The 23807-nt window shown below is 41.4% G+C and overlaps 1 protein-coding gene across 1 annotated transcript; it reads left to right on the top strand.

The window, feature by feature from the left end:
* The first annotated feature begins 2233 nt into the window (after positions 1-2233).
* LOC105452905 (protein stoned-B-like) lies at positions 2234-23792 on the top strand. The gene is made up of 13 exons (XM_011694457.1): positions 2234-2609; positions 7817-10546; positions 10918-12046; positions 12175-12618; positions 12701-12869; positions 13106-13304; positions 13554-14051; positions 14276-14510; positions 14666-14834; positions 15131-15245; positions 15509-15827; positions 16129-16339; positions 16575-23792. The coding sequence occupies exons 2-13, from the start codon at positions 7850-7852 to the stop codon at positions 16714-16716; spliced, it is 6327 nt and encodes a 2108-aa protein (XP_011692759.1). The 5' UTR covers positions 2234-2609; positions 7817-7849; the 3' UTR covers positions 16717-23792.
* The last annotated feature ends 15 nt before the right edge of the window (positions 23793-23807 follow it).

Below are 23807 nucleotides of genomic sequence, written 5' to 3'. Positions count from 1 at the left end.
AACGAAAAATAGGGATCGATGCGAAATAGAAAAGAAAAAAATGTGTAGTAGAGAGAGAGAAAGAGAGAGCGACCATTGTGGTTTTTCGTTGGAAATTACTCGGTAAATGCAAGTGCGCACGGTGTGTATCTTACAGGTATTCTTGCGTTAGCAATAATTGTGTATTATCGGAAGGTAACTTTTCTGTATCTTTTTTCTTTTCCTCGATGAACTTTAAGAGCTCCGGTAAACTCGGCAAAGATGTGTCGTTCGTATAGAGAAATTGTGGGCTACTGTGTCGTGATTAGATCAACCGTGTAATGTTAGTCGATCCAGAGAGAAAAAAAAAAGATAGATACACTAAATTCAATGTGAAAAAAAAAAACAGTTGTAAAAGTGGACGCGCGACGTAGAGAGATGTGTCTTCGGTGAAAAAAAAATCGTTATCTCCATTTTTAGCTATTTAAAAAAAAAATCGATCTTCTAAGAGCCAATCAATGCATGACGGTTCAATTTCGTGCCAAGTATCAGACCGCATGTGAAAGGACGCAAGATACTGAGATGTGCCAAATAATTCTGGATTATTTCCAGACGAATCCATGTTTTAAAATGCGCTCAAGAGGCACCTTAGAATTTGTCATTATATATTGATTATGTAAATAATTGTGCACTTGTGTATAGAGATGAAAGAGAAAGAAAGAAAGAGAGACAGAAAGAGAGAGAGAGAGAGAGAGAGAGAGAGAGAGAGAGAAAGGGAGAGGAGGACAAGGAGAAGAAGGATAGTTATTCGAATTCATCATTATTCTTTTTTTCTAATTATTATTACTCGAATTATTATTATCATCGTTATTGCATGTGCTGTTTTGTCGAGTGAATATCGTGGCAGTAAACAATTTTGTTAACGTATAATTCCCTTGCGTAACAAATGGAAATCCGCTATCGTGTCTTGAATCAATCCCGGATACGCATATTTGTATCAAATTAAGCGAATCAAATTTTTCGAACGGCAGTTTCTCACTTGGCAAACCCGTACTAATTACGTCATAATTATGATCATTATACGCATGATTCTGATTACCGTCATGATTATGTAAACAACAACGGTGAAAGTATGTACATTATTATTCTTATAATTATTGTTATTATTATTATTATTATTCATATTATTAATTATATTGATTCCACGTGTAAAATAAACGTACAATTTCAAAGAAGGAGAAATATATGTATGAAGAAGAAATATATACAAATGTATATACATCGTATATACATGCCCACGTGTATTGCGAGAGCCACAAGATTTACCAAACCTCGAATATATGTCCCGAAAGAGAGTACTTGATTGTAGAAGATAATATATTGTTTCCATTGTTAAAACATTACTATCTCTATTCATGTTAATCTCTTCTGTTCGTAAAAAAAAAGACATTTTACCATCGATGACAAGGTATTCTCTCGTAATACTTTCGCACCACAAGCCTGACCTTCCCGTCTTTAATTTAGCTCAATTTTTTTCCGATTAAATACAATTGGTTCTTCTTTTTTTTTAAAAAAAGAAGCTAATATATCAAAGTTATTATTCATAATTTTGCTTGAAAAAGAAAATTTTCGCAACGCTTTAATATAAGACGTTGTTTTGTCAATAAGGGTTGCGAGCACAGGCGCGAATAGCATCTGCAGTTGGCGGCGCCGCGCCGGTGGTCGACGTCGCGATTACCGCGGGCGCAGGGTGATTTTCTGTTATCGATGTATCCTAGCTGTTATCGTACAGGAGCTATGGTATATATTTCCGATCTATTTAACGAGCTCCTATATGCCGCATTTATTATTAGGCCACTTCCAGCTAGAAGAGCTAGAACGGTAGAGGGCTAATTATACGCTAATCGATATGGACCCTAAATCCGCATGAAATTAGAGTTTCATCTTTGCGATTTAATTCCTTTAAATGGAATAGTTCAGAGGTGATTCCTACCCCTTCCTCTAATTCCCACTCCTCTTCGCTCCCCGATATCATTGCGGGTATCGGATCCTAATTCGTAGGTATCGCGAAACCTCCAATTGTCATCCCTCGCCCTTTGGACGTTGTCGGCTCCGCGGTTCCACCGCCGCCTCGGCAGGAGACCGCGCCGTCGATTCCTCGGGCCGCCGCCGTCGCTGCCGTCGCCGGGGGCGGTGGGTGGTGTGGCCGCGCGCATGTTTCTTCTCCGATGGGAAACGGATCGATGCTGAAAATAGCTCGGCCCGCAGAAGAGTACGAGGTGAGTCGCCTTCGCTTTCGGCACGGCCTTCGCGTCTCTCTCGACGCTCGCCGCCGCTGCCGCCGCCGCCGCTGCCGCAGCCGCCGCTCGTTCTCAGCGAATAAGCAAATAACTCGTTCGCGTAACTCATTGCCTCCGACTTCCTGTCTGTTCAATCTTTCGGCGCGGCCGCCGTCGCTGCCGCCGTCGCCGCCACCGACGTCGCTGCCGCCGCCGTCGTCGTCGTCGTCATCGTAGTCACTTTTCTCTCTCGAAACGAGTACGCCGGCTGCGAGTACCGAGCTACCTCGAGCCGCGACCCGGGACCCAAGTTGTGCGGGATGACGCGAAAAAAATGTGTGCCGTATCAACGTGGCTGATGAGGCTGAAATCGTGAGTATTGCACGACTTTCTCCCCCGGTTTAGCGGAGCCGCCGCCGCCGCCGCCGCCGAAAGGCGGACGAGGGTTGCCACCCCCGGTGGACGGCGGGCGCTCTCGTATATATTCGCCCGGATTGATCGCCGCTCCGGCATCCCTCTGTAATCTTAATCGCGCGGGGCGCATTAAAGGTCACATCATTTTATTCTCCTTGATATTCGCGAAATTCGCCGCGTTCGCAACAGGCGACCGCGTCTCGTTCTCTGTTCATTGATCTCGTACTTCGTTACTTACGGCATATCCGCGATATGTAATCGTTATTACGCGGATCGCTTTGCACCAAATGCCGAAAGTAGCCCTCCGTCCATGTATTCGCGATCAGGACGAAACGTGTACGCGTTAATTTCCAAACGGAATTCACGTAATCTTGCACGCAGTCGCCGCGAATTCCGTCGTGGTATCCATGATTACTAGTTGCACGTTTAATTAATATCGCCGCAAGTCGATGGCTCGCGCACTTCCCATGCCGCAGCTCACGCAGTACCTAAATAGACGTTCTAGTTCTGAAAAAATAGAAAAGAAATGGGATACAGTGTTATATTTCTAATTGATATTCTGCGCATGCCGCACGAGAAGCGCCGTTAATCATAAACCGCACTTACGCATTTAGCATTTACGCCTGATTTCACGTATCTACTCTCCCTTTAGTACTCCCTTTAGTCTCCCTTTGACTCCTGTCGGTAGTTGCTGGCCTCAAAGACCGTATAATCGACTTTTAGATTTGATTTATAATTAAGATAATCGCTTAACGATACATATATATACATGCTTCTATCCCAGTGATTAGTCTTCATTTTATTGGGATACTGAAAAAGGTCGGGATTATAAATTTTAATGGAATTTAAATTTTATAAATATATTTTACTTTCTGGCTCTAGTTTCTATCGAGCATATCTCTTTCGCATTTAAACGATCTGAGTTGTTGAAAAGTCTTATACGAACCCAGCAAACACAGATTATAACTGCAATGTTGCAGTAATATTATAATATTCCAGCTTTATTACAGAAATATTACAATAATGCTACAGTATTTATAATTTATGTTTGCTGGGAATGCTTATACGAATCCCTGCCTTCGGAGCGATCCTTGAGGAACCCGAAATGTCTCAGGCGCCGCGCAGGGTGATTCGCCGTTTCCTCTAATACGGAAACTCGAAGCGTTTGTCTCGGGGACTCCCTAAAATCCGCATGCGAAGTACGTATTATCGGCACACACAGCTCTCTCTCTCTCTCTCTCTCTCTCTCTCTCTCTCTCTTCGAACTCCTCCGCGGTGCTGATAAAATTAGATACGACGAAGCCGCACTCGCGTGTTTCCCGAAGCGCTCGTTGTCCCTCGTCTCGATGAATGTGGCTGACGCGGCGACGACTACTGGTGGCAAGACCATTACACGGTGAACTGCAATGAGACTTAGGAGACCTGATCGATCACACGGTGCAGGGAAGGTGGTCTTTGGCAGTTCGCGTTTCCCATCTTGCCCCGGTGATCGACTGCACCGCAGGAAGGACACGTTTAGCAGCCTCTCTCTAACGCTGGCGTTTATAGAGTATTGATTTTTATCGCCGCGTGTTGCGTATTATCTATTCGAATATCTAGTCGAATATTCGACACTTTTCCTTCGTAAAAATGTTTCTCGGCATGTGCTGCATCGCAAATTGCAAGTGCCTTCGATATCCTGCACCAATAATAATTTACTTTGAACTGTCCGAAAAAAGTCACAGAAAGGATGGAGTGACTGTATATATTTATTGTACGTGTGACTGTATACATTTTTAATATGTGACTATATATATTTGTGTTATATGTGATATAATAAATTAAATTATTAGGGTAAATTTTCATAGGCGTATGAAATAGACATGTTCATGTCGTTGTGGTTATTATTTTAATACTATATAGTATATACATACATTATAACTGCCGAAACGTATTGTACGTATATACAATCGAAAAACGAAATGTAATATAGCGTCGGGATAATATACCAAGTTTCTCATATTCAGGAACTTCGTGACAGACTTCTGGTAGAATGTGTAAGTGACAGGTGCATGCAGCTGCTGGGTAGAGCCCTCGAGGGATATCGTTTCAGTTAATACACGCTACCTTTACTTACAATGGCTATATGACAGATGCAATTGGTTATTGAATTTGAATCTTTTCGTTGACGGCTTGACCTAATTAAATAATAAAGTAAGCCCAAGCTCAATGTATATTGTTCGACGATGCACCAGACTGCTTTTTTCCTATCTTACTTTTGTTTAAATTTTTCCCTAAATAACGTTTAAATAATTTCCATAAATATTTCTTTATATTTCATTTCATACGCAAATAATCTGAAATATGACACAATATACAGTCGCTGACTGTTCTGCATTCAATACGTATTGAAAATGTGATAAAATAATTGAATTAAATAAAATACCGGTGTTTAATCGCGTTCAGTAAAACATATGTTTTAAATTAAAAGAGAAATTTTTGCAAACGTGCTATCATCGTGACCAATTTTTGAGCAGGTCTCCGCGCACTTCGGTATACGCGTAGTTGAAAGTTTCTATATAAAGCTGCAGACGTGCCGTTTTTTATTTGTTCTTTCCACCCACGATCTCGCTTCACGAAATACTATTTGCAAACAAAAAGTTTGCAAATTATTCTTCGGAAAATCTGATATAATTTTAAACCGTCATATATGCGCTTATAACTTATGATTTATTATGTTACTTTTAAAACACATTATGTTAATCATTAAAGATACACATATGTACGTATATTTTGAAGTGATATACACGTATAAAAGTTCTAAGTAAACGTAATTTATGTTAATATTTAATTTAATAGATAAATACAAGACAAGTAATATATATGATTGATTAACGATAGCTGACGTAATATACATATAAATATATTAATTAGAAATATCAGTTGATTAATTAAGTTTCTTCTACTAATGAATTAACATTAATTCCGTTCCAATTATACTAAATCCTAATAATACCTCTATTGTTGAAGATGTTATGTACTGTTCCCTATTTCCGAAGTATCTTGTCACGTCTTGTATATCTTTTTGTCGATAATATCGATTCATTCGAACGGTATTAGAGAAATACCATTTGACAGACGAAGATAAAAGCAGATAGATTATTCGAATTCTTAATTGACGAAAAGATGACAGTCTAAGTGTACCATACATTTGTGATATGCATAATTTATCTCCATTTGGCTGTGAAGAATCAACGAAAGAGGCGCTGACATAATCGATTACTATACATAGTCAATTGCTTTGATCTAGAACGTCTAACAGGAATCGGTTTGACCTAAGCGCTCCGTCTGAGGTTTAAGAAACTCTTCACACTCGGCCTTCCGTCATCGGGTATTTGCATTTATTTTATTCTTAGATTATTGTGCGCTACGTTACATGCGCATATATAATGCGACAATATCGCACATGCATTGTGTGCAGACGGCAATCCCATGTTTCCTGATAACCATTTTCTTTCTTTCTTTCTTACAAGAATAGGCGTCAAATCGATTCGCATTCAGTTTTAATATTCTGACTGCTCGTTATACTTTTACTCGAAAGTTTAGACTATAGCGTAATAATTAGTATTAATAGCGGGCGCGGGTGCACTTTGTAATATTCTATATATTTGCCGAAAGTATTTGCTGCACGATACGATGTACAGAAGGAATCTTTTCCCGTTGCCGGGATCAGCGGCTCGCTCACTTCTTCTTTCGTGTATCGATTATAATTTTGTGACACACATATACGCGAATTCTTCACACTGCATAAACACGTACATACATACATGTGCATCACTACAGTGCAGGCCAGGGCCAGTTCATAGCCAGAGTTGCTCGGCGAGCCGTGACGAAAGCCTAACTACGTCGAGGGATTTGTGCGTATAAAAGGGTGCTCTTACTCGCCACAGAGAAAGAGAGAAAGAGAGAGGGAGGGAGAGGGAATAGTGCATAGCACGTCGTAGGTCACGTGCAAGAGACAAAAGTGTCACATTTGAGAGTTTACGATCGAGAGGAGTTCCCGCTTTATCCTCTATCCCCTTTAGTATGCGTACCTCTTGCAATCAAGAGACGCACTTCAGCTCACGATTTTTCCTCGAGGCTCGCCGCTCAGAGAACGTCGAAAATAGAAAATACTATACTATGCTTATCGTCTTATTGATAATCCGCCGCCGCACAGCACGCCGGTATATTAATTGAATTCTATATCGGCACTCTCGCAAGAGTTTTGTGTGTATTCGATTAAAATGCAAATACGCACGTGTGTATACGATCGTGAGCTTATTAGAGGCGTCGCAGCGTATACACGGCAATCTATCACGATGCATTCTCGATGTCTAGCTTAACATAAGATAATAGCATAAGACGCAAGGCGATTAGGAAAAAAAAACATCCGTAAACTGCTACTTTGACACTCGCATAGTGAGTAGTCTGTAATAACGTACGTATTCCAGATATTCTCATGTGCGTGTGGAATATATGCATTGTATTGTTTATATCAAATCCGCCGCTATGGCCGCTGAAATACGACGGAAATATCTCGTTGGAATTCCGAAAGTGTAACGTTACGTTTCTCCCGGCGAATCTAATCTATCGGCTTTCTATATAAAGCTTTAACTGTCTTCGACGACTTTGACGGGTTTGGCAGGTTATTTGTGAGAAAGTTGGATGTCGTCCGTAGAGCACATCTCCGAGAAGCGCTCCAAGAAATATTTCGCTTTTATTTCGGTTACTATTTTTGCTTATCGAACGGAGAAACGGTACGAGCGGAAAAACACATTCGGTTACTGCACTGCGATCGATCGGCCTCTTTTGGCAATGATCCCGCATCGCTATATTTTCTATACCAATACATATATTTCCAGCCAATGACTTCATGATTTTTAGAAAAGATGTTTTCGTAAAGTCTCAGTTATGTAGAAACGTAGCGCAACTATAGGAAATCTTAATTATTTATTCTGAAATTAATATATAGAATATATTTTGCATCGTGTATCTATTCACAAAATTGCAGAGTATAATTGTAAAAATAATAAAAATGATTTTTTTATAAATATTTTACTCACGTCTATCACCGGAGAAATATGTTTTTTCACAGATTACAGTAGATTTCATATTTTTGTAATAATTTAAATTTCTCTTTGCAGGAGCCTCTCACGCACCGCAGTAGGTCTTAGAGGATGCACAAGTTAGCCAAGGGCCTGAAGAAGAAGAAAAAGCCGAAGAAGGGCAAGAAGGGGGCGGAGGAGGAGGAGTTCGATCCGGAGGAGCTCGAGCGTTATCGGCGCGAGCGGGCGGAGGCCCAACAGAAAGCCGAGGAGGCCGGTGAATCGGCTAAAGGTACCGGATCCGACGAGTGGAAGAAGTTCCAGGCACTGACCGCCGGCGTCGATTCGGTTTTGAGGAAGACTCAGGATGATCTCGATCGGATAAAGTCCACCTCGTTCTTCCAGCGAAAGGCGCCGTTGGAAGAGAAGAAGCCGGAGGAAGCGACAAAGGAGGATACCAAATCGTCGAAGAGGTGGGTGGGCTTCGACAAAGAGGGTAATCCAATCGAGGCCGCGCCGTCGGAAATCGACGGCCAAGAAACGAGGGAAGAGAAACCGTTGGTCAACGAGGACGGTTTCGTAAACGTACCGGAGGACGAGGATGAGCAGGAGGACTCCGCCGAAGAGGACATCTTCGACACCACTTACATCGACGTTCTCCAGAACATCGACGTTCAATTAGCTTACATACCGGACAGCCCGACCGAGGAGCAGGCCGGCGACGATCCCTTCGACACCACCAGCGCCGACAAGGTTCTCCGTACAGTCGACAAAAAGGGCAACAAGCTAGTCAGTTTAGGCAATGCCGTTGAGGTGTTATCGGGGAGAATCGATTATGTAAGCACCTGCAAGATCACCAAGGGTAGGAGACCCCGACTTCAGCAAGATCTATTGTTAGACGACTTTGACGAGGCGGAACAACAGCCGTCGGCGGAAACCGTTGTAGGGGAGCCGACAGAAGTAGAAAAGACTTTGCTAGATGACGACAGCGACCTTCCTGACATTCCCGTCGATTTGACGAAATTACCGCCTGTGCTACCAAGGCCAGTCAGCCCCGTTACTCCTATTCAAGAGAGCGTAGCTTCGATCACTGAAAAAGCATCGAATGGTCCGTTAGATATCTCCGAATTCGAAGTTTTGAAGGAAAAAACGGTCTTAGAAGAGATTCCCGATTTAGATGACGCTGAATTTGATCTGAACGCCGTGCCAAATGAGTCGACTTGTCTCGAGGAGGCCGAAGATCCGTTCGCAACAAAAGAGCCTGAAACAACCGATTTTCAGACGGAGATAATCGAGGCCAGCTTCGAAGCGGCTACCTTTGTCGACGAGGCCGACCCGTTTGACACTACATTCGCGGCTAATATATTACCAGGTAAAACAGAATTAAAATTCATCGAGAAGGAACTTGAAGAATTGCCCGTCTCGGAAGTGTCCATATCCCTCACCGATCCCGCTGGCTTTAACCGAGATTACGAAACTGGTCTGCTGAAATTAGACGGTGCACAGAAAGATGATCATGACAGTTTGCTGTCTAAGAGGGATCTGCTAGGCGGCTCAACCACTGATCTCAGCCAATTGGCGGACGAACCAATCGCGCCCGTCGAGGAAATTACTTACGTCGATCCCTTCGATACGTCCGCGGTGAAAGAGCTTCCACCCGGCAAAACAGAGCTCAAGGTCTTAGAAAAAGAACTGCTCGGTGAGCAGTCTAACAGTTGCGTCGAAGACGACATCGATTTTGATCCGAGGAAAGATGAGGAGCCAGTAAGGCCTGCAAAACCGCCGCCACCTAGACCATCCGCGCCTGTTAAATCCGCGCCGGTTAAACCTGTGTTCGAAGTTAACTTCGAGGAGGACGAGAGAGTCGAGGCGGCACCGACGAATCTCGATAGGAAGGCTTCCCGGCCGGAAGTCCTTGAATTAGCTCCGACCAAGGCCGTCGCGTTCGAACTGCCGACGCCGTCGAAGAGACCCGACCTTCTCGCGACTAGCGAAGAGGAGAAGACACTACCCTCTAAACCGCTGACACCGTATTACTCCCAGAAGGCTATAGAAGAGTCGTTGCCGATAGAGGACGACGAGGTAGATGTCGATCCGTTTGACACCAGTTTCGTCAATAACGTCGCGCCCGGCAAGACCGAGCTCAAGCTCATCGAGTCGGAATTGTTGAGGCAGGAGCCCAAATTACCTCACAGCTTGAGCGATCACGACTTCGATCCGAGGTCCGCCGCAGAACCGATTAGGCGGCAAAGCGATTTCACAGCTACCTCGGTCGCGCCGAGCAATCTGAAGCTCGCGCAGTTACAATCGACGCTGATACAAAAGGTTGAAGAGGAAGTGATCGTGAAGCAGGAACCCCACAGGCAGGAGAGCTTACTGGATGCGGAAGTCGAGGTCGACGCGAAACCTCTGACACCTAGGATCGAGAGCAAACCTATCGTGGAAGAGGAGATCTCCTACGCGGATCCCTTCGACACGTCTATCGCGACGAACATCTTGCCCGGTAAAGCGGAGTTGAAGATATTAGAAAGTGAGTTGCAACAAATTCCTCAACAACCACCACCGCGTCCCATCGTTTTGCCCACTGTGGTGTCTATCGCATCGTCAATAGTCCCGGAAATCGACGACTTCGATCCCAGAGCGGACGAGGTAAGGGAGTCCAAAGACTTTCTGTCTTTGGACGGGCAGGATCCCGGCGACAAAGTATTGACACCGCTTCAAAATAAAGATCTTACTTTGGACGACGACGTGGATCCATTCGATACCAGCTTCGCGACTATCGAGCCTGGGCGAACCGAATTGAAGCTGCTTGAATCCGAATTGATGAAGTAATCAATCGTTGTACAGCTCAATTTTTTCTGAATCTTTAGAGTAATCTTTTGACTATCTGGTTGTTAAGCTGTTCAAAATAAATGTGAACGTTGACTATCTCTTTTGAAGCTACTCAAGGGACCGTTTAAATCCTCATGCTCTACTTGTTGCACACATCAATAATCTCTACATTAAATGGAAGATTTCCAAAAATGCTAGGATTGATTGATAAATTAACATTTTACCAAGGAATATCTGTCTAACACGCAGAACAGAGACGAGCAGATTAAAATTTAGTCTATTCTGTTTTGATGGAAGTGCAGTTCAAAAGATTTCGCTCAAGTTTCAGCAATTGTTATACTTAATTAATTTTTAACCGGAGTTTTTAAGTCAATTCAACCATGGATTCCAAGGGTGGAAATCCTTTCTTGATGGACGATTACGGAACGGAGCCGGGGGGTGGCTTGCCTCCGCAGGTCTCCAATCCCTTCCTCCAAGATTTCGCCGACGCGGCAGGCGCGGGTGAGAACCCCTTCCTGAATTTCAGCAGCGACCAAACGTACGAACCGCCACCAATGTCCGTCGAGTCTACCAATCCGTTCGCCTCCTTCGGCATTGAAAGTACCGCTCCGGACGCCGGATTCGGAGCGACCATTGACACTAATATGCCAGCAACCAACGTCTTCACTAGCCAACCAACCAATATCTTCGTCACGTCCGATAACGCGAGCGTGGATCTGTTTGGTACGATGACGACAACGACGACGATAGCGGCCGAGAAACAACCGGCGACGGTCGTTAGTCCCCCGCAACCGCCGCCGCCGGTGCAACCATTGGCGGCAACGCCTCCGTCGAGGAACGGAAAGCCGCCGCCGTCGAGGCCACCACCACCGAGGCCGCAACCACCGCCGATACCGCATCCACCGGTGCAACCACCTGCCAAAAACACGAAGGATCTGATACTGTCGGTTACGGGAGCAATGGACGCTACATCAAACCACCTTCTGGATCGCTTGCAAGCGACCAGAACGCCCAGCCCCACGCTAATTCACTCCCCGTCACCCACCCCGGAGCACAGCTTCGCCGATCTTCTGGACGTCGACAGCACCGTGCCGGATCTGATTCCGGACGATAAGATCGTTGAGTCGCCGAAAAATCAAGATATCATGGATCTCTTTGATGTACCCAACACTGAAGTCACCTCGACCAATATCTTCTCTACTTCCATGACCACCACGGGTACCACCAGTCTCGTCACTGGAGTCTCGATGACCACCACCAAGGACAATCCCTTCGCGAGCATGAGCGAAGAGGCAGTGGTCCCGCAGGCGCAGCCTGCCTTTGGAATGGAATATCCGGAGGATATTATCAGTAGCGAGAAACGGCCTTCGATGACCTCCGCGACTCCTTTCGCTGTCATAGAACCAGACGTCGGACAAGCCGGAACTGTTTTGGATCTCGCGGAACCTGCTCCTGCGGTTCAACCTGTGTCAATGGCGGCCGCTGAACTCTTCCAAGGTCAGAAAATTTCTCTTTTTTTATGGGAACAGAATAAATTAAAAAAATATATATATAAATAATCCAGAGTAATGTTGCATCGTTTTAATGTCATTGTATTTTACATAACACTATATTTTTTTTTATAGAAGCAGAGATTTCCACCGCTGCCGATGCGAATTTTTTCTCCATGGCCGACACAACCACGACAACGCCCTTCGGCATAGTCGAAACCACGCCCGCACCCTTCGCAACTGCGGCTCAGCCCTTGTTTGCCCCGTCGGAGATCACGCAGCCCGCCTTCGCCTCGGACTTACTGGGTGATTTCGGAGAACCGACCAAGGAGGTCAGCAGCGGCCTGATCTCCACTAGTCCGATCCCTGGAACAGAGTTTCCCGGGAACGAGGCTTACCGGCCTGAGGAACATTTGGACAACTTCGCCGCTACGACGAAAGCGATCCAGGATACCGGCGACTCATTCGACGCTTTCGCGTCGAAATTTGATAGAGCCGCCGAACCGGAAACCAACGGCGGTGATCCCTTCCTGGATGCCTTTGGTGGAGGGCCAACCGCTATGGATACTTCCAGCGATGGTAGGTATACGAGGCAATTTCATGTTTGTATTTGACCGCATATATATATTAGTATCTATTGCAATAACGGTTATTCCTTCAGTTTGGGGAGACTCGTCGGTAGCTGGCTCGGAAACGGCGATCACCGGTTTTGGAGAATCCGACGGTTTTGATTCTTTCTTGAGTATGACGGCTCCACCACCGGACACGAAAGTGAAAAGATCTGAATCTGCAGAGTCGGACGAGGGTCCCGATTTCAGTGTATTTATCAAGTGAGTCAAAGAAAAAAGTTACTAACTTTTATTAAACAAATAAAAAAATTTGAGAATGATTTACTTGTAATGCTGGTCGTTAAATATTCAACGGGATCGTCGAAAAATTATAGGATATTATAGATTTTTATAGGAGATATTGCCTAAATTGCGCGCTGCACAGTTAAATAAAAAAATATTAATATTATTTTTAACATATTATTGCATATTTAATAACAGTTTCATTTATCTTTTAGACCGAAAGAAGGAGAGCAGATAACATCAATCGAAGGCGGACCTGTACCTACGTTAGCGCCGCCGCCGAAAAGTCCGCAGGTCGCCGCGTATGCGGATTCCTCGCCGCGTTTTAATCCCTTCGATAAATCCGGAATCGCCCAGGATGCTGTGGTATCCGAAACTGCACAGACAGCCGAAATGGCTAGAACAGATTCTCAGGTATGCCAAACTGTATCACATCGTGTATCACATTATTTTCGAATATTTTCACGTACAGCTTTTTCCGTTTTTTAAAGAATTGTTTTTAAACAAGAGCATTAATATAAAAGAACTGTGCAATAATATATATATGTTTGTTGCACTTAAGATGCGACAAATATATTGATTAAGTCTTACATATATATAAGTTTAAGGTGGGGTTTCCTAAAAAAAGAAAAATATATATGAAATATTTTTTTTCTTTTTTAGGAAACCCCACCTACTCCTTTGTTCGACGAGGACGTCAGCCAACCGCTCGAAGTTTTCCCGCGGATAACTTACACGGGTGACGGTTGGGAAATGCAATTGCGACAGCCGAACAAGAAGAAGATCACGGGGCAACGTTTCTGGAAGAAGATCTTCGTCAAGTTGATTTACCAGAGTGACAATCCGATCCTTCAGCTGTTCAATAATAAAGACGACGTTAAGGATCCGTTTCAAGAATTACCCCTGCTCGCTTGTTACTCGGTGTCGGACATCGGCGCCCAGCAATTCGATCAGTACGGGAAGATCTTTACGGTGAAGCTGCAATACATCTTCTATAAGGAGAGACCTGGCGTGCGACCCGGTCAGGTCACGAAGGCGGAAAGGCTCACGAACAAACTCAGCCAGTTCGCGGCGTACGCTATTCAAGGGGACTATCAAGGCGTCAAAGAGTTTGGGAGTGATTTGAAAAAATTGGGTCTTCCTGTTGAACACGCACCTCAGGTAAATTATTTTAATTCTCTTTTAGTTTCTCTAATTAAGCAGTGCAATTAATGCATATGTGCGTCACGTAATACTCGAGAAAAGATTAGTTTCTAGAGATACAACCATACAATAATATAAGAATAAACTGTATAATAATAATAAGCTTAATATACTATTCGTATATATATATTCAACCACGGTTCATATTTACTTTCCATTAAACGTTTTATTGTCGATTGCAGATCTCTCAGTTATTCAAACTTGGTTCCCAATGTTTCGAGGACATGAAACAATTTTCCTGCGCTATCGAGGAAGCTCTCTTCAGGTTATCGGCGCATCGCGATCGGGCTCTAACTTATAAAATGGAGGAGGTCCAGGTAACAGTCGTGGATGAGGTATATGTCGAGCAGAATGCGGAGGGTCACGTGGATAAGCAGATCGCGCGTGTTCGTCTTTTCTTCCTGGGTTTCCTTTCTGGTAGATATCTCAGTGATTGCGATTATATTGCGCTATATTTCAAAATATAATAGAAGATAGAAAAATTAATATATAATATTTAAGATAGAAAAATATAGAAAAATTGCGTTCTTATACGATATATGTTTTCTCATAAAACTAAATTTATTGTTCAGGTATGCCCGACATAGAATTAGGAATAAATGATATGTGGCGGCAGGGTAAAGAGGTCGTTGGTAGGCACGATATCATCCCCGTCGTAACGGAGGAATGGATTCGTCTGGAGAACGTTGAGTTTCATTCGTGCGTTCAACAGGACGAGTACGAAAAGTCGCGAATAATAAAGTACGTATTTAATACCTCGTTATACTTCACGATAATAAAGCAGTCGATAAAAATGAGATTTTTCTTGGATTAACGCTAATAATTTTAACAATCCCTTATTCGCAATTATTACAAATACGCATGTTAATTAATCGTGAAAGGCTTAAATTTCTTCATGATGAATGAAACATATCTTTACCTTAAGAAACTAATACAATCTCGCTTATCTTTTAACTAACAAATGTGCACGTTTTAACCATATAAAACTCTATAAATTTATTTTATAACTAATATTCTACTAACATATATCTCCTAAGGTTCAAGCCTCCTGATGCATGTTACATTGAACTGATGCGGTTTCGCGTAAGACCGCCTAAAAATAGGGAACTACCGCTTCAGCTAAAAGCTGTTATGTGCGTTACTGGGAACAAGGTAAGTTTCCCCCTTCACATCTTCGGCAAGCTTTCCGTTCAGCATTTAAATAAAAGCGACGACTTCTTGTTGATTTTAGCTATCATCGTATCTTTCTTCTATCTGTTACATTAGGTAGTATTGTCACTTTCCGTTCTATTATAAAAATATTGGGCTTTATGTAAAATGTTTAAAATTTCTTGTCATTCTTGCAACGCGCAGCAGACTTAACGACACGTTTTTATTAGAGATACGTAATTTGACTTTTTTTTACGCGTTATTAGGTGGAGTTGAGAGCAGACATTCTCGTGCCTGGTTTTGCATCCAGAAAACTGGGCCAAATACCATGCGAAGACGTGATGATTCGCTTCCCTATACCCGAGTGTTGGATCTACCTCTTCAGGGTGGAGAAGCACTTCAGGTACGGCTCGGTGAAATCGGCGCACCGAAGAACGGGAAAGATCAAGGGTATCGAGAGATTTCTGGGCGCCGTCGACACGTTAGAACCGCAGCTGATGGAAGTAACTTCCGGCCAAGCGAAATACGAGCATCAACATCGCGCCATCGTATGGAGGATGCCCAGGCTGCCGAAAGAGGGGCAAGGTACTTGCCTATCGTTTTATTCAGTTAAAGTTAAACTAATTGCCAACTCTTATATTTGTCTTGTAATTAATGTTAAAAAGTTTCTGTATTATTTTATTCCACTTTGTGAGCCGAAGAAATAGAATTTGGTATATTTCAACAATGTATTTACTAAATGTAAGAATATGTAAGAAGAGTTCTATTCCACAAAGATAGAAACTTCACACGCGAAATGGTTTAAATATACCGCGTGTTCAAATCATCGTCCAAATGATTGCTGCTGGCTCTCGTCCAATTTCGGTTTGTTTGCGGTTATTTCCAGGCGCGTATACGACGCATCAGCTAGTCTGCCGTATGGCTCTCACCTCCTACGATCAGATCCCCGAAAATCTCTCGGAATACTGTTACGTGGAGTTCACGATGCCGGCGACGCAGGTATCCCACACGACCGCGAGGAGCGTCAGCCTCCAGAACAGCGACAGCGACGCGCCTCCAGAAAAGTACGTCCGAAACTTGTCGCGTCACGAATACAGGTGAGTCCTAAAAGATTATTACATACAATTAGAAATATATGTAGAATTATATAGAGCAAGAATGCCTCGAACTTTCGCCGTATACCATTATATCATTAATTACTTGATTAAAATTAATATACATCGCTTTATGCTTAAGACAGGCCATTTAGTTTCGTTTAGTGTTTTCTTATTTCTACTCTCAAATTAGTATTATCTGTCACTGAGCGTTGCTGTATTATCGAACGTTGTTTAGAGTGGGGATTGAGCATACGCAGGGCGAAGGGCCGGGTGCGTACGTCACGGCGACGATGGCGAAGAAGATTCCCGAGAGCACGCCGGAAGTTCAAGAGACGCCTGAAGCGCCGGCCGAATCCGATTCCGACTCCTCGGAGTAAACGCGGGCAATCGGTCTCCAAGTCAACCGGTCGATCGATCGTCTCCGCGTTGTAATAATTAGTACGTTATCAAGGGGGTGGGAGAGCAAGAGAGCTATAAAGGGAACGCGTTACGTAAGTCGACCGTAAGTCGATCAAGCTACATATGGTCATACTAGTTGTTTAAGCGGTGAACATAGGTACTATATCGTGTACGTGTTACTAGTCTGTATACAGAGAGAAAAATTCGCGCGAATCGACCGCGAGATGTTTCGTAAGTTCGCTGGTAGTTATAATAAACGGTGATCGTCCTATTCGCGAAAGTACACTTCGCGCGGTCGCTCACCGGTTCAAGATTAGCCAAAAACCGATGGTTATTATGATTAAAGGAAACGGAACCGGATGATCAGTAAAGATTAAAATTAGTCGATTTACAAGACAATACAACTTGACCCTCAAACGCATCGATCGCTAAGCGATCAAGACAGTCAGAGCCAATAGTCAGTAACTTGCCTGACGCTTCCAGAACGAGAACTGCGAATGTACAAATTAATCTCGGCTTTTTATCATACCGGGATTCTCGCATCTACTTGAGATTGTAGATCGGGATTAAGTGTTATATCACTTTTCTCTCCTCAGCCCAATTATCGCTATGATCAGTCATAGCTATGCAGACTAAAAAAATAATTTACCTGACATCTCCAGAACAAGAAACAAATAATTGTCGCGACTTTTTGTCATCGAAATCACTCGTATCTACTTAGAACTCAATATTATCACTCTTCTTTTCGATTCTCGAGCCAATCGCTATGATTGTCCGCCAAATAATCTTACAAGCGAACAATTTACGAAACATCTCGTCCGCCATTCGCACGCAATCTAGCGGCTAACTGACAAGTAAATAATTAAAGGGAAAATAATTTGAAATATGGAAGGACAATACCGCTTTTCCGTTTCGTTTAGCTTATTAAGTCGTAGAGCACTCGCGACGGAAAGCTTTGTGTTCGTGAAGTGCGTTCATGGCGTTTTAAAGATTTATCTCCCTAGGCGATCGTAATGAATTGAAATTATTAATAAGAACATTCGCGTGCTGTGGCATTTTTTAAACAGACGGCGCAATTGTCTGTCCAAAAATTTACGCAGAAATTGAATTATTTAGTGTCCAAGTTCTTCTCATTTATATCACTGCAGAGATATGGCAACTTTTACACATAGTAAATATATGTTGCATATTATACATAGAACTGAAATCACCTAAATATTATAACATTTTTAATTAAATTTAAAAAAAAAACGTTCGTAATCTAGCATTGAATTTTTACGTGTTATTGAAAAACCATCCAAAGAGAAAGATATATCGTTAAATCGTCGTCGTCGTTGCGATCAGAGAGCAATGATCTGTTAGATATCGCTACTTTTTATAGACGCGAGCATATCCCATTGTTTGAGCTTATAGATGATCTATGCATACCGTTATCTAGTCGCTAGTAGGTGCTAAGCTAAATCAATTATCACGATTAGAGTCCGCGATTAGAGTCCGTGAGGACTACAATGAGGTATCGACAATTCTAGAAACGGTGCGTGGTGTCTATTGCGCGTGTGACATTAATTCAGTGTGAATGCGGTAAAAAGTGCGGATGGAGACTTGCGAGAGTACGTCTAACAATAAGTCCTTAACAATACTCGTTAAGCGTTAATAGTGATCGCGAATAATCTGTAAGTGCTTGTAGCTGATAGAGCGTTGTAAAGTCCTAGACATATAAGTTTCCGTTCTTCGTTATCGTTTTATTTTCGTCCTTTTTGGTCGGTACGTTGACGACTATCGACTTGTGGCAGAAAAGCAGCATCACCAAATATTAGAATTAAGACTGTATTAGTGGCATATTAATTATGCGAGATTTCGATCGTATACACAGAGAGAGATCTCCATCAATTATATAGTCCGACATGTAATCTCATATAGTGTAATTTAGAATAAGATATTTAAACGATTAGATACGTAAGTTTCAGTTGTGTTTTGAATCTTTCGTTGATGCATTCTCAACCTGCGAAAAAGGTCAGAAGAGTTCATTCTAGTCCCTAGCTATTAAGACAATCGTATGACACGGACGGAGTTTCGCCGTCGATCATGCGTTAGCTGGTAAGGTCTAGATTAAGGACATAGATTTTAAGCGTAAGTTCAGTATCTAGTATTAACAAAAACCAATCAAGTCGATTAAGCGTAGTTAAATTGTTAATTGCTACTCTGATCTATGACGACGTAAATTAGTCCTTTATGAATGTCTCGTAGAATCGCACTTTCTGTTTGGAAACTGATTCGACCGGACCGTTGTCATTTTGAACAAATGAAAAGAATTGTCTATAATATAATATGAAAACATGAGTGTACAAATCAATAACAACATATTTTTATCGAACGTTTTTATTTTATTTTGCATCGCAATTCTTGTGCCATGGAGTCAAATTCCAGTGACTTACGTTTGTAACTTGATAAATTGATATAACTTTATAATTAGCATCCTGAAATTAACTCTTCATTTAACAGATACTTCTTCGCGGATATAAATGTTCGTGCAGCGAGTCGTCATGGTGCCGAAAGTTTCAAGTGGATGCGCGCAAGATGCTCACAAATCTAAATCGGGTCTTCGCACTTTGAAACAGCGCAAAGCTTTTCGCGCTACAGTGTCGAGATTTATTTGAGTTCGGTATCTCTAAAACGGGATTTTGGGCGAGTTCTTCCTCGCGGAAGCTTGCGCCAAGACGTGACGTTTCCAGCTCGTGATCTCAAAATATGCGTAATCCTACCGTCGTGTGATCCAGAACGGCGTTTGTGTATCTAAGCAAAAGAGAAAAAATAAATAATGAAACAAAAAGCATAAATACAATTAAACGTTGCATGTATAGATTTTAGGAAGGGATAAGTAGTTAAGCGAGAGTAAGTGTATGGCTCTGGCGTGTTTATGACTCTGAGAGAAAGAGAGAGAGAGAGAGAGAGAGAGAGAGAATGCGAAGAGAAGAGATTATGTACGCGATGCGAATTGGATTTTGAACATTTAATGAAAAAGAGGGTTAATACTTGTCACATGTTTGTTACGATTTTGCCGGTGTTTGCTTCTCTAATAACTTTTCTGCTTCGAGAAGAAAGAAAATTATGAGAGAGGCAAACGCGCAATTATGAGAATGTTATGAAAAATCGTCTCTAAAAAAAGTATTACACTTTGTAAACGACTCATTGTATAACGCAAAACTTGTTAATTTCATTTACAATATTTTAATACAATCACGCGCGATGCGTTATAATAAGCCTTGAAAGCTCACCGTAACGATACGATATATATAACTCACGTGATTCGTGAAATGTGATGGTACTCCCTATTTCTGTAAAAAGTATAGCTTCGATGTTAGCGTGTATGCAGCGAATAATTGAAAATAGGCAGGAGATAATTATCACGGTCTCCATCGCAATATATATAGATGTGTCGTGTGTATATTGGTCCCTTGAGAAAAAAAAAAGAATTATTTATCTATTCACTCAATCCCTTGAGAAGAAAAGCATTATTTATCTCCGTATAAATTAAGTAGAAATCGTAGGCAATATATATATATATGTATATGTATTATTATATATATTATATATATATTATACATATATACATACATACATATACATATAATTTTAAACCCTGTTGATCCGACTTGGCGTAAGGGATAAATTGTAAAGGAAATGATAAGCCGTAGAATAATATAATATAACCGTTGTCCCTATATCGTATCGAGAAATGTTCTGTACAGGTGAAAAAAAGTCTGTAAAGATAAAGTTTAGTCGCGCTTTTTGTGAAACCGACATGTATTAATATTTAGGAAAAATAAAGGCGGAAGTATATAGTGACGGGAGACGTGTGTGACGTGTAGATGAGAGAATAACGTGTGTTTCTTTGAGAACTGCTTCTTCTCAATATGCACGCGATCGCCCTTAAATGAGATCGTCGAAGAGAGCTTAATTGTGCAAGCTTAATTGCGCGTTTTTATCGTACGACTATATGTATTTTGCTATAACAAACCGAGAGCGATACGAAGCACTGAAAATCACAAGTCACACTATATATCAGTTCCGAGTAAAGTAAATTTACAGTTACTGTAATGAAGGAAAGTGAAGGCTAAGTGTATACGGCTAAGTAACGATGGTCGCAGAAAATTCTTCCAATGTACATTGTCTGTTTGGATTGTGAAAAGCAAGCTCCTCGCGATTTAAATTTTCTCGAAACTAGACTTGACTCCACTTGCATTTTCAGCTTCAGGTAAAGAGCTCCTCGTATATTACCATCGCGAAAAAGATTATACACAGCGCTCTCTATATATATTTAAAATGCTGAGCGAGTTTGTAGATAATCGAAATGTCTAGTTTTGGTCAAATCGCTTTTAAATAATTGCCCTTTGTTTGAAGCGCGTTGTTACAAGGATTCCCACCAAGAATTCTGTAAGGTTCTAAATGTGCTCAAAGCATAGATTCTTAGCCTATTGTTAAGATATAGTAAGACAGAAATATTGAAATAAATAAATATATATATATATATATTTACACGCGTTATTGATTCAATATTAATGTTGTAATTACGCTTGTTGCTTGTGAACGTATACATACACTGGCGTATACATTGGCGGATGATATCATTTAAGGGTTGATCGACATCAGGGTTTAATCGACACGAGAGCGGAGCGCTGAAACGAAATGTATACCACTTTATTTCGTCGTGGCAGATAGTGATGTATAACAAAACATGATCGAATAAATAACATTACGTTACATATCGTATAATCCAGAGCTTTTTATAGATTTACAACACGCGTGTTCCTTCGAAGTTACGCAAATTATTATACGTAATCGCCGCCGAAAGAAGTATATAATCGCACTCACACCAGCCGTACCGTCGTGTATCTTGACCAATTTAATATAAATATGCGGAGCATATATTCTTTTTAGATTCGTACGTGAACGGTGACTATCGCGGTAAGTCCTCCCTCTTTCGCGGAAGCTTCGAAATAATTAGGAGGAACATTGCGTCAAGGCTAATAACAAGTACACACAAGTATATAAGTTATCAAAAATATGAAAGTATAATAAACCAATGTTTACCCGATTTAATTTAAGAGTACAGAACTTTCCGGAGCTTGTGAAAAATTGTCGGCATTACTTTTGTATATGCTTTTAAATAGAACGGGAAGGCATACATATATCGCGCAGAAATAGCAACAATTAAATAATGCGATTGCGAAGTTAATCTAAGAAATATGCACATAATTTAATTTAAAATATTGCCATCGCTCAGTTACGAATTTGCTTGGTTATCGCAGGCGTGAAAATCTTTTATTGTAACAACGTAACGTCTGATCTGCAATCGCGATTGGCTAGCTTCTTAGAGTAATCTCTTTTTACGCAAGATTCATAACGTAATAAAAACAATATATATATATATATATATTGTTGATAATATAATGTTAGTCTCCATAGCGTTATAGTTTCCGCAGCCTGTAACCCGGAAGTCTTTCTAGAGAGCGATCGCAACAGCGAGAGAGAAATGTCATCATAAAAAATACAGCTTCTCCTTACGTGAATCTTTTGATTTAATCAAGAAAAATATTTCGCAATATTTCTCACGGGACAAGAATGGGAGTACCTTGAATGAGATCGTATTTCAGAAGAGCAAATTAGCTATACGTTTCTCTTGAATAGGAATCTTCAAATTATACTGAAGGCGATTAGACAAGATGCGCGACTTTCTATTGGGAAAGATCCGAAGAAAAATAAGAAAATATATATATTAAACGATTGCACTTTCACTCTGGAGAATCTGGATTCGAGCTAACTGCGTAATTGACATTAGATTCGAGCACATAAAAATGGGTAGAGGAATGCGCATGCACTTTCTGGCATCGATATTGTTCTCGAAGAAGAAATGCGAGAAAATGCCGACGGCGAAGGAAAGCTTAACACTTGTTTCGGGAAGCATTGTTTTAAAGACGAAAAGATGCGCGTCACATTACAGTCTATGTAAATCTTGCGTTTTGAGCGCGACGTGCGTGCGTTGCCGCGGATATTAATTTTGACGCTCAAGAAAAAAAAAGAAACTAATTAGTTTCGTAATGCAGTTATATAATATTCATAATGATGCCGGTGTATAACATGTGTATAATTGTACGTGTACACACATGCCGCGTCGAGCTCATGAGTCGGTAAATTAACGCAGATTAACGGCAGGTGGATTGTATAACGTAGAGAGTGCGGACGAAGACTTTTCGTTCCGGTTTCTCGATCTGTTTCATCGTCCGAGACGGTATCGGCCCTTAAAAAAAAAACAAAGGAAGAAATGGCACCCGAAATAATGTATAATGTATGTAACAATAATAATTCCCTGCGAACAAAAGGAGAAATATAGATCCTCGAATCTCTGAATAAATTATAAAAAAAAATATATATATATATTATATATATGAATGTGCAATGATAAAATAATGTACCTAATTACTTTATGCGTGTATCTATATCACTTCAATTGTAATCTAATCAACTATAACAATATGATGTATACAAAAGATAACAAAACGAACAGCTGAAATATCTTAAGAAACTCTTCATGTATAATAACTTACAAGTGTGAGAGAGAAAAGAAGAAAGAGGGAGAGAGAGAGAGAGAGAGAGAATGCGCGCACAGACCATTTTTGAAACTAAAAATGAAGTAAATGTAGAGAGCACTGTTAGCAAATGGTACCAGCGATAAATTCTATGTATCGATAAATAATATAGCATTGTTTAAGGGATGAAAATTAAGTAGCGTCTCTGAAGTTGTATCTTCTCTGTAACGTTCTCGATCTGACATTCGCGCTGCAGCCTTCCAATTGCAATTGTGTTACCTACGTTTGTTTAATTTCCTTATATTAGGGAGCAAGTAGATGACGCAGAGTTTTGATGTTACTCAAGTATCCCCCCCCCCCCTCAGTCGGTGCACTAATTTTTAATAAGACGACTAATAGATGGACAAGATGTGGTTGTTATAAATTATGATAAAAAGAATGTAATAAAAGAGATATAAATTACAATATTCTAACGTCGTCAT

Source organism: Wasmannia auropunctata, unplaced genomic scaffold (assembly GCF_000956235.1).
Source record: "Wasmannia auropunctata unplaced genomic scaffold, wasmannia.A_1.0 LD336026.1, whole genome shotgun sequence".
Lineage (NCBI taxonomy): Eukaryota > Metazoa > Arthropoda > Insecta > Hymenoptera > Formicidae > Wasmannia > Wasmannia auropunctata.
Note: the sequence above shows the minus strand (reverse complement) of the source record. Positions and strands in the feature narration are given on the sequence as shown.

Bases quoted from the DNA above. Each gene is read 5' to 3' on its own strand.
- LOC105452905 (XM_011694457.1), top strand. From the start codon at position 7,850: ATGCACAAGTTAGCCAAGGGCCTGAAGAAGAAGAAAAAGCCGAAGAAG. The intron at 10,547-10,917 runs TAATCAATCGTT...CGGAGTTTTTAA, and splicing joins TTGAATCCGAATTGATGAAG to GTCAATTCAACCATGGATTC. The intron at 14,511-14,665 runs GTAGATATCTCA...TTTATTGTTCAG, and splicing joins CTTCCTGGGTTTCCTTTCTG to GTATGCCCGACATAGAATTA.